Here is an 18,183-nt window from a genome sequence, read left to right as displayed (position 1 = left end):
CCGGATTTTCTATTGACGGAGCTAAAGGTGGAGCGTCCTTTTAATAACATTGATTTTTATACAATATATAAAAAATATAATATAATATATAAAGATTGACAAGATTTCAGAATCTATAGAAACATACAACCCACTTCTTGTCATGAAAGGTGGTACTGACCTCAGGGCGGTCGTGAATATATATATATTTAGGCCCCGGACATTGCCCATAGCAACCAATCAGAGGACACGTTTCATTTTCCAGTGCAGGGTGTAGGAAATGAAAGCTCAGCTCTGATTGGTTGCTATGGGCGACAAGGACATTTTCTGTCACAGTATTGCGGCCTACTGCTGAGGCCGAGTTCAGACTTGGCAGATTTTATTGTGGATTTTTAACCCTTGAACCCCTTCGCAGCAGGAACTATCCGCCATGTTTGAAACCCGTCCTAACGGTCACCACCGACCACGATGATGATTTCTGATCACGTGACTTGTGATGTCATATTGGTGTGCGGCCCACCATCAGAAGCTTGGCAGCCATTACCACTCTCAGTCTCTGACTGACTTCAGCCTATCAATCAGTTATAAGAGTCAGGAATCAGGGAAAGCTGGGTGACAACCACAGAGGTGTAATTATGGCGGTCATGGTTGTCGTCACCCAGGTTTCAGAACAGAAGTTTATCTTAGTTATAGGAGGATAGCAGAGAAATAATATTTAGACATAGGAGTCTGGGAATACTGGGCGGCAAGCACTTGTGGAGTCAGGCATGGCGGCCATATTGGTTGTCACACAGCTTTCCCAGAAACAGAAGGACTTTCTATGCTCAAAACACTTTAATGAGGCACAGGACATAAAATATCTATAAACATCAATGACGCCATAAATATATCAATATGGAATCTAACACTGCTTAAAGACAGAGAACTACAACTCCCAGCGTCCAGGACACGCTGAGACTGGTAGTTTATTCAGTGACATTTACATCACATGTACACGCGGCGTGTTCACTATTACCCTGCGCTTTGACAGGATTGATATGGTATCTGTAGGGATCCTCCAGGTCGCACTGAGGAGGGACGTCATCCAGGACCGGATCTACTGCGCTCAAACATGGCAGCCGTCCCAGCCCGCCGGTCAAGGCCTGTGCTTTACTGGTGGTCGTTTTGCTTCACTTTTCAGGTTTATCCTACATGAGAGAAACATACGTGGATTTTAATATCATTTTACATATGACGTAGATATCGCATTGTGGGTCCACCGCTGAGGCAAATGTGGAGGGGCCCCGAGGGTAACAGGGTATAGAAGGAAAATTTGTCACGGCGCGGTGTGGGTAGTAAACTCCACACGAACACAAGAGGGAAGGGAAAAGGTACTAGGCCTGGAAACTAGGGAAAGGAGAAAGGTCACCACCTAGTGAATCCCTAAACCGAGCCCTGACTACTATCAGTATGAACAGACCTCGATGGTAGAAATGTTCATACGCAGGAACCTAGAGCCCCATCTGACCCTAAAGGGCCCTGGAAATAGTGTCAGGACAAAGATGACCTGTTCCTTCCCAGCTGAAGGAACAGGAGAGTCCCTCAGGTATAATACCAAAATATGGCACATAACAGGTAGCATTTAGTGTTAGGTTCCCGTCTTATAGAGATCGCCTTGACGTGTGGCAGACGGGCCCAAATGGTTTTGTACAAAATGTATTTGCCAAGAATCTTAAATTTACAAAATAAGCGCAGCATTAGCACCAGAATATTTTCTATTACTGTGGCATTATTGTACTTTATTTGGTTTGCAGAGTGCTGTTGCGTTGTGTTTGTGTTTCTAGCCATGGCAGCATGCACCGGCGCATTGGGATGTGCTGACTGACCCCCTTTTTCTTTGCAGTCTTTATTAAAAATATTCAGCCGTTCTGTCACAAAAGGGTTAAGCGTCTAGCTGTGTGAATGGTACTTTCACTTTGTGCCGGTCATGTAATAAACCTTATCTCTGAGGCTACTTTCAAACTCGCGTTTTGGGCGGCTCCGTCATGGATCTGCAAAAACGGATCCGTTACAATAATACAACCGCATGTATTATTAATACAACCGTTTGTATTATCTGTAACATAGCCAAGACGGATCCGTCTTGAACACCATTGTGCCAGATTGCGTCAGAGAAAACGGATCCCTCCCCATTGACTTACATTGTGTGCCAGGACAGATCCGTTTGGCTCAGTTTCGTCAAGCGGACAGCAAAACGCTGCAGGCAACGTTTTGGTGTCCGCCTCCAGAGCAGAATGGACTGATCGGAGGCAAACTGATGCATTCTGAGCGGATCCTTTTCCATTCAGAATGCATTAGGGCAAAACTGATCCGTTTTTGACCGCTTGTGAGAGCCCATGACGGATCTCATAAAAAACGGAAAGCCAAAACGCGAGTGTGAAAGTAGTCTAAATTACTGAAAGGTCATTAACAGATCTATAATGAGTGTAAGGAGCCGTCAGCTGAGCTGCCTGACGGAATAGAGTGAAAATTCAGAACCTGCTATTAGAGAAACCCAAGGTTGTACAGAGAAAAGGGCTCAACATTTTTAATAAAGACCTATTGAAAAAATTATTTTTAGCTCAAAATGAGAACAATTTTGCCCCCAAAGGTGTACCTAGCCTTTAAAGGGATTGTCTACTTTGTGAGGATGTCCGGCATGTTAGATTGTTTGGTCACATCGTTGACAGACATTTCAGGTCCCACTGTAAAGAGCATATTTTGGGGGTCCCAGAGGCAGGAGGGCACCCATTAAACAGACTCTCTAATATCCGGGGACAGAAGGATCGGGCAGGTTATATTTCGACTCCAGATGCTTTTGTTGCCAGGGGAGAAAAGATGCCGCCATAGTTGTCTGGCACCAGCTTACTCCCTATACCAGGGATCAGCAACCTCCAGCTGTTCTGAAACTACAACTCCCAGAATCCTCCTTTTACTTCTATGGGAGTTACAATAACAGCCAAGTAAGCATGCATGCTGGGAGTTGTAGTTGCACAGCAGCTGGCGTGCCGGAGGTTGCTGATCCCAGCCCTTTACCCTTTTTTCAAAACACATATACGCTCGGCCAAGCCCAGTGTGCATGTGTGTGGGCACCTAACTATCTACCGCATTCAGAACAATGTCAGCTTTCTGCAGAGACTGTGGTGAGCTTGTGCTTAGACACGGTAGTCAATCAGAACAAGCAGAGCTGCAGTGTAAAACATGGGGAAAACTAGCATTTACTCACCCATTTAGTTCATTCGGGGGGAGGGGGAGGCTGCACTACTGAGAGATTGTGCTGACAACAGGTCCGCTTACTGTCAGGTGCAGCGTGGCCATGGAGACCTTGTGTTGGATCCAGATTACCACCCATATTATTGTCCACAGATGCTGGCGCCGTATAAGGGTGTAGATATCAATCAAAGCATGGTCTTTGTACCTGACAGACAGGCTTTCAGTAGTGCAGCCTCCTCAGGCTTTGGGCCTGTAACATCAAGTGATGATTAAAAAAAAAAAAGTTTTTCACATTTTAATGTCTCCAGCAGGGGGCAGAGTGTGCAGCATCCTTTATCCACTTACGTCCCCGTCGCACTCCTCTCCTGGATCTTCACTCTTCTCCTCCATGTCCGGCGTCTCTGTCTCGTTTGTGTCTGGTTTTGCCTCCTGTTTGTCGGATTTCTCCCCCCGCTCGCCCTCCTCCTCTTCAGCCTCCTCCTGCTTCGTTTTTTGCTCAGGCTCAGATGGTGAATTCTCCGCCACCGGCGATCCGTCCGCGCTTTCCTTGTCCCTCAGAGCAGCGTCGCCCTCCTCTGATTTATCTCCATTCTCTCTCGCAGGTGCGTTGTACGTTTCAACGTCAAAGTCCATATCAGATTGGGATTTCCGAAACTTACGACTGGGAGGTCTCCGCTTTATGGAGCCTCTAGTGCGGATCTAGAGCGAAGAGAACAGCATTATGTCTAATATCAGTTATTATTTATATCTATTATTATTTTATATGTATTATTATTCCAAAATTGTTATTATTCTTCTATATTTATTATTTTTTGTTATTACTTTTTATTATAATTTTATATTTATCATATTATTTTTACATATTTTTATTATTTTATATTTATTGTTATTATTTTTGTATTCTTATTACATATTGTTATTATTTTATATTTATTATATTTTATATTGCTTTTTATTATTATATTATTTTTATATATTTTTATTATTATTATTATTATTTTATATTTACTGCTATTATTTTTGTATTCTTATTACATATTGTTATTATTTTATATTTATTATATTTTATATTGCTTTTTATTATTATATTATTTTTATATATTTTTATTATTATTATTATTTTATATTTACTGCTATTATTTTTGTATTCTTATTACATATTGTTATTATTTAATATTTCTTATTTTTATATTAGTTTTTTATTAATATTAGTTTATATGTATTATTTTTATATTGTTCTAATATATTTATTACTATTATATTTAGTATTATTATATATTTTTATATATATATATATATATATATATATATATATATATTTTTTTTTTTTAAGATATATATATTTTAAATAAATGTAATAGGAAAAAAGGAAGGGGTACCAGTGTATTAGACCTTATCCAAAGTCCTAATAACAGAGAGAGGGAAGAATCCACATCACTCCAAGGACTTGCAGGTCTTATTAAGGTGGGTGAGATGTGCATTTTGTATATATGCACCCTGGACCTAGGGGCTATTAATCCCATCAATGCCCCCACTGCACAAAGGTGTATGTGATGGGTAGGATGGGCTTGTTCCTCCTTAGGTAGCACTGGGCTTTAGAACATGGTCTGGCTTTTTATCATACTTAGGCCCCATTCACACGACCGGGGCCTATGTATTTTTTGCAGATCAGATGTGTACCCATTCATTTCAGTGGGGCAGCAAAAGACGTGAATGGGGTTTAGCTGCAGTACCAAGCGCAGCCACTATATAATGTACGGCGCTGTGCTTGGTGAGCTGCAAGGAGGGTGCCGCACTTACCAGAGCTCCGGTGAGCACTGTGGCTTCCTCAAACAGCTGATCGGCAGGGGTGCTGGGATTCGGACCCCTAACGATCTCATATTGATAACCTCACCTTAGGATAGGCCATCAATAAGAAAATCCTGGAAAACCCCTTAACTCTGCTGCTATAATGATTTATGGATTAATTGTGTGCTGCATACAACTGCCACTAGGGGGAGCTCCCGACACACTGATTTTTAAAACGCCCATTGAGATCAATGGGAGCTGCCTGCAGGGGATGGAGGGGTTTAAGGCTACTTTCACACTCGCGTTTTGACCTTCCGTTAGTGAGATCCGTTCAGGACTCTTACAAGTGGTCCAAAACGGATCAGTTTTGCCCTAATGCATTCTGAATGGAAAAGGATCCGCTCAAAATGCATCAGTTTGCCTCTGATCAGTCATCATTCCGCTCTGGAGGCGGACACCAAAACGCTGCCTGCAGCGTCCGTCTGACGAAGCTGAGCCAGACGGTGCTGCCACTCAGCAGAGTCCTGGTCATAGCACACAGCGTCAGGTCATAGTGCGCATCTATGTCAGGAGAGCGGGGCCGGAAGAAGACCAGGGAAGGTGAGTACAGCCAGTGCAGCGCTGTTCTCACCTCCCTTGCCTCCCACATGCAAATGACTGCTTCCATAATGGATGCAGTCATTAGCATTTTCACTATTTATTCTGGCCGGGGGCCACAGGAATTGATTCCGGGGGCCATATGCGGCCCACGGGCCGGAGATTCCCCACTCCTGATGTAGATGATAATGTCTAGAATTTCTTCAATGACATCAAATGTTACCTTAGTGTAGCTCTGCAGATGACTGCCCTCTGGTGGCTGTTCAAAACTGACCGGTGATACCTCTATGTGGCTGGAATGTGACTGGACACCGGGGCTGCTGGGTGTCGATGGGGGTGTGCTCCATGGAGAGGCCATGGCTTTAAATCCGGGGCTCTTTGGGGGTGGTCCTGGAAGAAGAGCTGCAGGAGCGAAGGCCAAGTTAGCCTGGAAACAGAACAAAACCATGATAAGAGCGTGCAGCAAATTAGTCCTGAAAACTACAGGGCAACAGGTATATAAAATCGTAAAACTTATACCGGCTGTAAATATATAGTTATATACAGGAGATACCCAGGTTATACCAGCATGGTCCATATCACTATATACAGAAGATGTATAACTTATACCAGCTGTACATATATAATTATATACAGGAGATACCCAGGTTATACCAGCATGGTCCATATCACTATATACAAGAAGATGTATAACTTATACCCGCTGTACATATATAATTATATACAGGAGATGCCCAGGTTATACCAGCATAGTCCATATCACTATATACAAGAAGATGTATAACTTATACCAGCTGTACATATATAATTATATACAGGATATACCCAGGTTATACCAGCATGGTCCATATCACTATATACAAGAAGATGTATAACTTATACCAGCTGTACATATATAATTATATACAGGAGATACCCAGGTTATACCAGCATGCTCCATATCACCATATACAAGAAGATGTATAACTTATACCCGCTGTACATATATAATTATATACAGGAGATGCCCAGGTTATACCAGCATGGTCCATATCACTTTATACAAGAAGATGTATAACTTATACCAGCTGTACATATATAATTATATACAGAAGATGCCCAGGTTATACCAGCATGGTCCATATCACTTTATACAAGAAGATGTATAACTTATACCAGCTGTACATATATAATTATATACAGGAGATGCCCAGGTTATACCAGCATGGTCCATATCACTATATACAAGAAGATGTATATCTTATACCCGCTGTACATATATAATTATATACAGGAGATGCCCAGGTTATACCAGCATGGTCCATATCACTTTATACAAGAAGATGTATAACTTATACCAGCTGTACATATATAATTATATACAGAAGATGCCCAGGTTATACCAGCATGGTCCATATCACTATATACAAGAAGATGTATAACTTATACCAGCTGTATATATATATAATTATATACAGGAGATGCCCAGGTTATACCAGCATGGTCCATATCACTATATACAAGAAGATGTATAACTTATACCCGCTGTACATATATAATTATATACAGGAGATACCCAGGTTATACCAGCATGCCCCATATGACTATATACAAGAAGATGTATAACTTATACCAGATGTACATATATAGTTATATACAGGAGATACCCAGGTTATACCAGCATGGTCCATATCACTATATACAAGAAGATGTATAACTTATACCAGCTGTACATATATAATTATATACAAGAGATGCCCAGGTTATACCAGCATGGTCCATATCACTATATACAAGAAGAGGTATAACTTATACCAGCTGTACATATATAATTATATATAGGAGATACCCAGGTTATACCAGCTGTACATATATAATTATATACAGGAGATGCCCAGGTTATACCAGCATGGTCCATATCACTATATACAAGAAGATCTATAACTTATACCAGCGGTACATATATAATTATATACAGGAGATACCCAGGTTATACCAGCATGGTCCATATCACTATATACAAGAAGATGTATAACTTATACCAGCTGTACATATATAATTATATACAGGAGATTCCCAGGTTATACCAGCATGGTCCATATCGCTATATACAAGAAGATGTATAACTTATACCAGCTGTACATATATAATTATATACAGGAGATACCCAGGTTATACCAGCATGGTCCATATCACTATATACAAGAAGATGTATAACTTATACCAGCTATACATATATAATTATATACAGGAGATACCCAGGTTATACCAGCATGGTCCATATCACTATATACAGAAGATGTATAACTTATACCAGCGGTACATATATAATTATATACAGGAGATGCCCAGGTTATACCAGCATGGTCCATATCACTATATACAGAAGATGTATAACTTATACCAGCTGTACATATATAATTATATACAGGAGATACCCAGGTTATACCAGCATGGTCCATATCACTATATACAAGAAGATGTATAACTTATACCAGCTGTACATATATAATTATATACAGGAGATGCCCAGGTTATACCAGCCTGGTCCATATCACTATATACAAGAAGATGTATAACTTATACCAGCTGTACATATATAATTGTATACAGGAGATGCCCAGGTTATAGCAGCATGGTCCATATCACTATATACAAGAAGATGTATAACTTATACCAGCTGTACATATATAATTATATACAGGAGATACCCAGGTTATACCAGCTGTAAATATATAGTTATATACAGGAGATACCCAGGTTATACCAGATGTACATATATAATTATATACAGGAGATGCCCAGGTTATACCAGCATGGTCCATATCACTATATACAAGAAGATCTATAACTTATACCAGCGGTACATATATAATTGTATACAGGAGATGCCCAGGTTATAGCAGCATGGTCCATATCACTATATACAAGCAGATGTATAACTTATACCAGCTGTACATATATATTTATATACAGGAGATGCCCAGGTTATACCAGCCTGGTCCATATCACTATATACAAGAAGATGTATAACTTATACCAGCTGTACATATATAATTGTATACAGGAGATGCCCAGGTTATAGCAGCATGGTCCATATCACTATATACAAGAAGATGTATAACTTATACCAGCTGTACATATATAATTATATACAGGAGATACCCAGGTTATACCAGCTGTAAATATATAGTTATATACAGGAGATACCCAGGTTATACCAGATGTACATATATAATTATATACAGGAGATGCCCAGGTTATACCAGCATGGTCCATATCACTATATACAAGAAGATGTATAACTTATACCAGCTGTACATATATAATTATATACAGGAGATGCCCAGGTTATACCAGCCTGGTCCATATCACTATATACAAGAAGATGTATAACTTATACCAGCTGTACATATATAATTGTATACAGGAGATGCCCAGGTTATAGCAGCATGGTCCATATCACTATATACAAGAAGATGTATAACTTATACCAGCTGTACATATATAATTATATACAGGAGATACCACTATATACAAGAAGATCTATAACTTATACCAGCGGTACATATATAATTGTATACAGGAGATGCCCAGGTTATAGCAGCATGGTCCATATCACTATATACAAGAAGATGTATAACTTATACCAGCTGTACATATATAATTATATACAGGAGATGCCCAGGTTATACCAGCATGGTCCATATCACTATATACAAGAAGATGTATAACTTATACCAGCTGTACATATATAATTATATACAGGAGATGCCCAGGTTATACCAGCATGGTCCATATCACTATATACAAGGAGATGTATAACTTATACCAGCTGTACATATATAATTATATACAGGAGATGCCCAGGTTATACCAGCATGGTCCATATCACTATATACAAGGAGATGTATAACTTATACCAGCTGTACATATATAATTATATACAGGAGATGCCCAGGTTATACCAGCATGGTCCATATCACTATATACAAGGAGATGTATAACTTATACCAGCTGTACATATATAATTATATACAGGAGATGCCCATGTTATACCAGCATGGTCCATATCACTATATACAAGAAGATGTATAACTTATACCAGCTGTACATATATAATTATATACAGGAGATACCCAGGTTATACCAGCTGTAAATATATAGTTATATACAGGAGATACCCAGGTTATACCAGATGTACATATATAATTATATACAGGAGATGCCCAGGTTATACCAGCATGCTCCATATCACTATATACAAGAAGATGTATAACTTATACCAGCTGTACATATATAATTATATACAGGAGATACCCAGGTTATACCAGCATGGTCCATATCACTAGATACAAGAAGATGTATAACTTATACCAGCTGTACATATATATTTATATACAGGAGATGCCCAGGTTATATCAGCATGGTCCATATCACCATATACAAGAAGATGTATAACTTATACCAGCGGTACATATATAATTATATACAGGAGATGCCCAGGTTATACCAGCATGCTCCATATCACTATATACAAGAAGATATATAACTTATACCAGCTGTACATATATAATTATATACAGGAGATACCCAGGTTATACCAGCGTGGTCCATATCACTATACACAAGAAGATGTATAACCTATACCAGCTGTACATATATAATTATATACAGGAGATGCCCAGGTTATACCAGCATGCTCCATATCACTATATACAAGAAGATGTATAACTTATACCAGCTGTACATATATAATTATATACAGGAGATGCCCAGGTTATACCAGCATGGTCCATATCACTATATACAAGAAGATGTATAACTTATACCAGCTGTACATATATAATTATATACAGGAGATGCCCAGGTTATACCAGCATGGTCCATATCACTATATACAAGAAGATGTATAACTTATACCAGCTGTACATATATAATTATATACAGAGATGCCCAGGTTATATCAGCATGGTCCATATCACTATATACAAGAAGATGTATAACTTATACCAGCTGTACATATATAATTATATACAGGAGATACCCAGGTTATACCAGCATGCTCCATATCACTATATACAAGAAGATGTATAACTTATACCAGCTGTACATATATAATTATATACAGGAGATGCCCAGGTTATACCAGCATGGTCCATATCACTATATACAGAAGATGTATAACTTATACCAGCTGTACATATATAATTATATACAGGAGATGCCCAGGTTATATCAGCATGGTCCATATCACTATATACAAGAAGATGTATAACTTATACCAGCTGTACATATATAATTATATACAGGAGATGCCCAGGTTATACCAGCATGGTCCATATCACTATATACAGAAGATGTATAACTTATACCAGCTGTACATATATAATTATATACAGGAGATACCCAGGTTATACCAGCATAGTCCATATCACTATATACAGAAGATGTATAACTTATACCAGCTGTATATATATAATTATATACAGGAGATGCCCAGGTTATACCAGCATGGTCCATATCACTATATACAGAAGATGTATAACTTATACCAGCTGTACATATATAATTATATACAGGAGATACCCAGGTTATACCAGCATAGTCCATATCACTATATACAGAAGATGTATAACTTATACCAGCTGTATATATATAATTATATACAGGAGATACCCAGGTTATACCAGCATGGTCCATATCACCATATACAAGAAGATGTATAACTTATACCAGCGGTACATATATAATTATATACAGGAGATACCCAGGTTATACCAGCATGGTCCATATCACTATATACAGAAGATGTATAACTTATACCAGCTGTAAATATATAATTATATACAGGAGATACCCAGGTTATACCAGCATGGTCCATATCACTATATACAAGAAGATGTATAACTTATACCAGCTGTACATATATAATTATATACAGGAGATACCCAGGTTATACCAGCATGCTCCATATCACTATATACAAGAAGATGTATAACTTATACCAGCTGTACATATATAATTATATACAGGAGATGCCCAGGTTATACCAGCTGTACATATATAATTATATACAGGAGATGCCCAGGTTATACCAGCTGTACATATATAATTATATACAGGAGATGCCCAGGTTATACCAGCATGGTCCAAATCACTATATACAAGAAGATGTATAACTTATACCAGCTGTACATATATAATTATATACAGGAGATGCCCAGGTTATACCAGCTGTACATATATAATTATATACAGGAGATGCCCGGGTTATACCAGCATGGTCCATATCACTATATACAGGAAGAGGTATAACTTATACCAGCTGTACATATATAATTATATACAGGAGATACCCAGGTTATATCAGCATGCTCCATATCACTTTATACAAGAAGATATATAACTTATACCAGCTGTACATATATAATTATATACAGGAGATACCCAGGTTATACCAGCTGTACATATATAATTATATACAGGAGATACCCAGGTTATACCAGCATGGTCCATATCACTGCAGTATATAGACTGTCTGATGTGGCCTTACCATCACTTACCTGAAGTTTCTCAATTAGAGGGGAACTCTTCACCTTGATCTTAGGCACCTGTGAGTGCGGGGGAGACAGTTTCTAAAAGAAAAGAGGAGCAGAAAGAACTGGACTCAAATTACTTTAACCTTTATTACTAGGACACCAGACACATGGACAGTGTTCTGAGACTGCATCACACCTAGGGTACAGGACACTCTCTGTCTAATCTATCTATCTATCTATCTATCTATCTATCTATCTATCTCATATCTATCTATCTCATATCTATCTATCTATCTCATATCTATCTATCTATCTATCTATTATCTATCTATCTCATATCTATCTATTATCTATCTATCTATCTATCTATTATCTATCTATCTATCTATTATCTATCTATCTATCTATCTATCTATCTATCTATTATCTATCTATCTATCTCATATCTATCTATCTATCTATCTCATATCTATCTATCTATCTATCTCATATCTATCTATCTATCTATCTATCTATCTATTATCTATCTAATATCTATCTATCTATCTATCTATCTATCTATCTATCTATCTATTATCTATCTATCTATCTATCTATCTATCTAATATCTATCTATCTATCTATCTATCTAATATCTATCTATTATCTATCTATCTCCTATCTATCTATCTATCTATCTCATATCTATCTATCTATCTATCTCATATCTATCTATCTATCTATCTCATATCTATCTATCTATCTATCTATCTATCTATCTATCTATCTATCTATCTATCTATCTATCTATCTATCTCATATCTATCTCCTATCTATCTATTATCTATCTATCTATCTATCTATCTAATATCTATCTATCTATCTATCTATCTAATATCTATCTATCTAATATCTATCTATTATCTATCTATCTATCTATCTATCTATCTATCTATCTCATATCTATCTATCCAAAGAAATGGAATGAGGGCAGCACTCCAAAATGATGAAAACGTGGTGGACCGTTTTATTTACCCAACTCACAACGTTTCAGCCCCAACACAATGAGGCCTTTCTCAAGCAGTGTGACCAGTGCATACAATTTATATACACTGCTCAAAAAAATAAAGGGAACACTTAAACAACACAATGTAACTCCAAGTCAATCGCACTTCTGTGAAATCAACTGTCCACTTAGGAAGCAGCACTGAGTGACAATCAATTTCACATGCTGTTGTGCAAATGGGATAGACAACAGGTGGAAATTATAGGCAATAGCAAGACACCCCCAATAAAGGAGTGGTTCTGCAGGTGGTGACCACAGACCACTTCTCAGTTCTATGCTTCCTGGCTGATGTTTTGGTCACTTTTGAATGCTGGCGGTGCTTTCACTCTAGTGGTAGCATGAGACGGAGTCTACAACCCACACAAGTGGCTCAGGTAGTGCAGCTTATCCAGGATGGCACATCAATGCGAGCTGTGGCAAGAAGGTTTGCTGTGTCTGTCAGCGTAGTGTCCAGAGCATGGAGGCGCTACCAGGAGACAGGCCAGTACATCAGGAGACGTGGAGGAGGCCGTAGGAGGGCAACAACCCAGCAGCAGGACCGCTACCTCAGCCTTTGTGCAAGGAGGAACAGGAGGAGCACTGCCAGAGCCCTGCAAAATGACCTCCAGCAGGCCACAAATGTGCATGAGTCTGCTCAAACGGTCAGAAACAGACTCCATGAGGGTGATATGAGGGCCCGACGTCCACAGGTGGGGGTGTGCTTACAGCCCAACACCGTGCAGGACGTTTGGCACTTTCCAGAGAACACCAAGATTGCAAATTCGCCACTGGCACCCTGTGCTCTTCACAGATGAAAGCAGGTTCACACTGAGCACATGTGACAGACGTGACAGAGTCTGGAGACGCCGTGGAGAACGTTTCTGCTGCCTGCAACATCCTCCAGCATGACCGGTTTGGCTTTGGGTCAGTAATGGTGTGGGGTGGCATTTCTTTGGAGGGCCGCACAAGCCCTCATGTGCTCGCCAGAGGAGCCTGACTGCCATTAGGTACCGAGATGAGATCCTCAGACCCCTTGTGAGACCATATGCTGGTGCGGTTGGCCCTTGGGTTCCTCCTAATGCAAGACAATGCTAGACCCTCATGTGGCTGAAGTGTGTCTGCAGTTCCTGCAAGACGAAGGCATTGATGCTATGGACTGGCCCGCCCGTTCCCCAGACCTGAATCCAATTGAGCACATCTGGGACATCATGTCTCGCTCTATCCACCAACGTCACGTTGCACCACAGACTGTCCAGGAGTTGGCAGATGCTTTAGTCCAGGTCTGGGAGGAGATCCCTCAGGAGACCGTCCGCCACCTCATCAGGAGCATGCACAGGCGTTGTAGGGAGGTCATACAGGCACGTGGAGGCCACACACACTACTGAGCCTCATTTGACTTGTTTTAAGGACATTACACCAAAGTTGGATCAGCCTGTAGTGTGTTTTTCCACTTTAATTTTGAGGGTCACTCCAAATCCAGACCTCCATGGGTTGAAAAATAGATTTCCATTTTTTTATTTTTGTGTGATTTTGTTGTCAGCACCTTCAACTATGTAAAGAACAAAGTATTTCAGAAGAATATTTAATTCAGATCTAGGATGTGTTATTTTTGTGTTCCCTTTATTTTTTTGAGCAGTGTATAAAGACAAAGTGGAGGATCACAATAAATGATCAATCAAGAACATGATTATAATAAAAATCATATATAACATGTGATCAATAAAGAATCATACAGTGTATAACTGCATATATGGAATATGCAATAATAGAGATTGTTGTACTGGCTTTTAGTTATGATAAAACTAATTTAAAAAAATGTGGGGGATTCAATCAGCACAACCCTGTATGCAGGTGCAGATCACTATGGCGAAATACATATACAAACGCAAAACACAAATGCAATGGCACTCTGCAACCAGCACTCTGCCCTGCCTCCATGCTGAATGAGACATTGGTGTACATTTTGGCCAAAGTGTAATAAGCCACTCACCACGTCAAGGTCGCCGCCATTTGAGTGGTCCCTAACACTAGTTCCTACCTGTTTATGGGCCATGACAGCCACACAAAGTCCAGGGAATGCAGGTGCAGCATGCACGCCAAGCACACTCTGCTTTTAACCCCGTCCGGTGCCATTACAGCTTTCATCGGATCCAGGGATGCAAGTACCAACATGCACGCTGAGCCCACCATATACTTCTCCTGGAGCCAAATGGCTACTGGTAGGTGCTATATAAGCAGACTCAGTTTTATACTGACTTTAAAACCAGCCTCAAGGACAGATTGACTGGTCAGGTGTGCAATGACTCCAAGGAGATCGCCACGCCTCCAATATATACTATCTATCTATCCTCATCCAGCATAGAGGCAGGGCAGAATGCTGGTTGCAGAGTGCTATTACATTTGTGTTTTGCGTTTGTATAAAACTAATAAAGCTGTGTTTAAAAAAAAAATATAATGAATATCCTGAAAGAGTGCATGGTGGTATTGTCATCCATTTGCAGCTCATATGTATAAATGTGCACATATAGTGACACATACTTCACCTCATCACCTTGTGAACAATTAAAACCAAATATAACACCTGGTTAAGGTGTTTACAAACACTTACAAGATCATCATAATGGAGGGTAGCGTCTCATGTGAGCGCCATCCGTGGCGTCTACAAGAAGTGACTGCCTCATTCTATTTCTTTGGATATCTTAGGCTCTATTATCCTCGGCCTGGGGGGATTGCACCCCCTCTTTGAGCAATTTTGACTTGTGCTGCTGTCTCTTCAATTTTCTATCTATCTATATATCTACTGTATCTGTCCTTCTTTCCATGCCTGGAAAGCCTCTTCAGGTGACTGGAAACCTGTTTCACTGGGATGAACTCACCTCATCCCCATTATTAGTAACCTCGGTTTTCGGCAGTGGCAGAGAACATGGCGGTTTCCGTCTGGTTGGCTTATGTGGTGGTGGAACCTTAGAAAGAACAGACACAATGTTCACTTATTGTATAAATGACACTAACATATTAGACACGTTCTTTGCAGTCTGATCAATGGAGGTCCCAGACGCTGGGGCCCCCGACAATCATAAGAATGGGCAATTGTTGAGGCCACTTGTAGTGCCCTGAGCAGGGGTACTTTGAAGTCTGGACATTTTCCAGTTTTCCCTATGCAAAGTTATCAACTCCTTTCTTAATTTGACTTTAAAGGGTTAACTTACACTGACTTATACTGTTAATATTGAGTAACTGCATTCTATATGTTTGTTGTTATATATATCCAGTCATTGCACTGTGTTTGTACAGCACTGTGGAAAGGTTTAACAAATACTGAGAACTTTTGGGACTTTCTAGCTAATAATAAAAAGCTGGTAATTTTCCATAGTTACCATAAGGGTACTTTCACACTAGCGTTAAAGTTTTCCAGTATTGAGTTCTGTCCTAGGGGGCTCAATACCGGGAAAAAAAAACACTTCACTTTTGTCCTAATGCATTCTGAATGGAAAGCAATCCGTTCAGTATGCATCAGGATGTCTTCAGTTCAGTCACTTTTACGGTATTTGGCCGGAGAAAATACCGCAGCATGCTGCAGCATTTTCTCCGGCCAAAATTCCGAAAAAACACTTGCCGGAATGCCGGCATTATTTTCCATTGAAATGTATTAATGCCGGATGCGGTACCAACTGTGCATGCGCAAGACCTTTAAAAATGTTAAAAAATTAAATACCGGATCCGTTTTTCCCCGATGACACCGGAGAGATAGATACAGTATTTCAATGCATTTGTCAAACGGATCCGGAAACAAATTGTATCCGTTTGCACATGGATTTATGGATCCGGCAGGCAGTTCAGGCAACGGAACTGCCTGCCGGATTCCTCTAACGCTAGTGTGAAAGGGTTAAAGAAGATCATGTTTTGGAGGGAAAACCCAGACTTGTTTACCACCAAAAACCAGACTGACTGACCTTTCTAATGCAGGTGCCGCTGTGTTATTATGTCTGAAAATGTGTTTTTGTCTGGAAAATCTGTTTCATTGCTATTGAGTATCATTGAAGCATCATGTAAGTCTATGACAGAGGGAAGTTGGAAACATTGTATCGGTTTGTGCTGAGTTTTCTCCACTCCACCCCTCCCACTACAAGGTTCTAGTCTAGCTAAACGGTCTATAAGAAGAGCAGTCAGAGGCCCTAGTGTTCTGCAGTTAGGACCAGTGCTTGGAAGAGGAGACTCTGCCGGACTACTGAGTGACCAGAGGAAGATGCTGAGATTGGGATCCTGAGCCACAGACCATGGGTCACCAGCCCTATGACCAAGGAGCCAACCCAGACTACCGTCCCCAGCCGATATCTGTAGAGCTCCTGGGTGTGGTGGAGAGATTGGTGGAGGATCAGGTTCAGGAAATGATGATAAATGGGCTATATATGGAGAGGAGTTAGATCAGGGGATGTGACAGGCTACCCGAAAAAGATGTGTTTTTAGGGAGCACCTAAAACTGTGTATGTTGTGATTTAGCCTGATTTCTTGGGTAGGCATTCCAGAGAACTGGTGCAGCTCTGGAGAAGTCTTGGAGCCGGGAGTAAGAGGTTCGGATTATGGTGGATGTCAGTCGTAAGTCATTGGCTGAACGGAGAGCACGGGAAAGGGTGGTAGACAGAGATGAGGAAGAGATGTAGGAGTGCAGCACTATGGAGAGCACGGGTAGGGTGGTAGACAGAGATGAGGAGGAGATGTAGGAGTGCAGCACTGCGGAGAGCACTGGTAGGGATGGTAGACAGAGATCAGGAGGAGATGTAGGAGGTGCAGCACTGTGGAGAGCACTGGTAGGAGGGTAGACAGAGATCAGGAGGAGATGTAGGAGGTGCAGCACTGTGGAGAGCAGGGGAAGGGTGGTAGACAGAGATGAGGGAGGAGATGTAGGAGGTGCAGCACTGTGGAGAGCACAGGTAGGAGGGTAGACAGAGATGAGGGAGGAGATGTAGGAGGTGCAGCACTGTGGAGAGCACAGGTAGGAGGGTAGACAGAGATCAGGAGGAGTTGTAGGAGTGCAGCACTGCG

At 40.3% G+C, this 18,183-nt stretch overlaps 1 protein-coding gene across 1 annotated transcript; it reads right to left on the bottom strand.

The window, feature by feature from the left end:
• Positions 1 to 1,022: 1,022 nt before the first annotated feature.
• On the bottom strand, positions 1,023 to 16,218 carry LOC120993534 (capZ-interacting protein-like). The gene is made up of 6 exons (XM_040422016.1): positions 16,198 to 16,218; positions 16,017 to 16,103; positions 12,141 to 12,212; positions 5,819 to 6,022; positions 3,556 to 3,909; positions 1,023 to 1,166 (listed from the first exon to the last, which is right to left on the bottom strand). Exons 1-6 carry the CDS (start codon positions 16,216 to 16,218, stop codon positions 1,149 to 1,151), a joined length of 756 nt encoding a protein of 251 aa, XP_040277950.1. The 3' UTR covers positions 1,023 to 1,148.
• Between the last annotated feature and the right edge of the window lie 1,965 nt (positions 16,219 to 18,183).

The sequence above is a fragment of the Bufo bufo genome, chromosome 3 (assembly GCF_905171765.1).
Source record: "Bufo bufo chromosome 3, aBufBuf1.1, whole genome shotgun sequence".
NCBI lineage: Eukaryota > Metazoa > Chordata > Amphibia > Anura > Bufonidae > Bufo > Bufo bufo.
The sequence above is the reverse complement of the archived record's forward strand: the minus strand, read 5'-3'. Positions and strand labels throughout refer to the sequence as shown.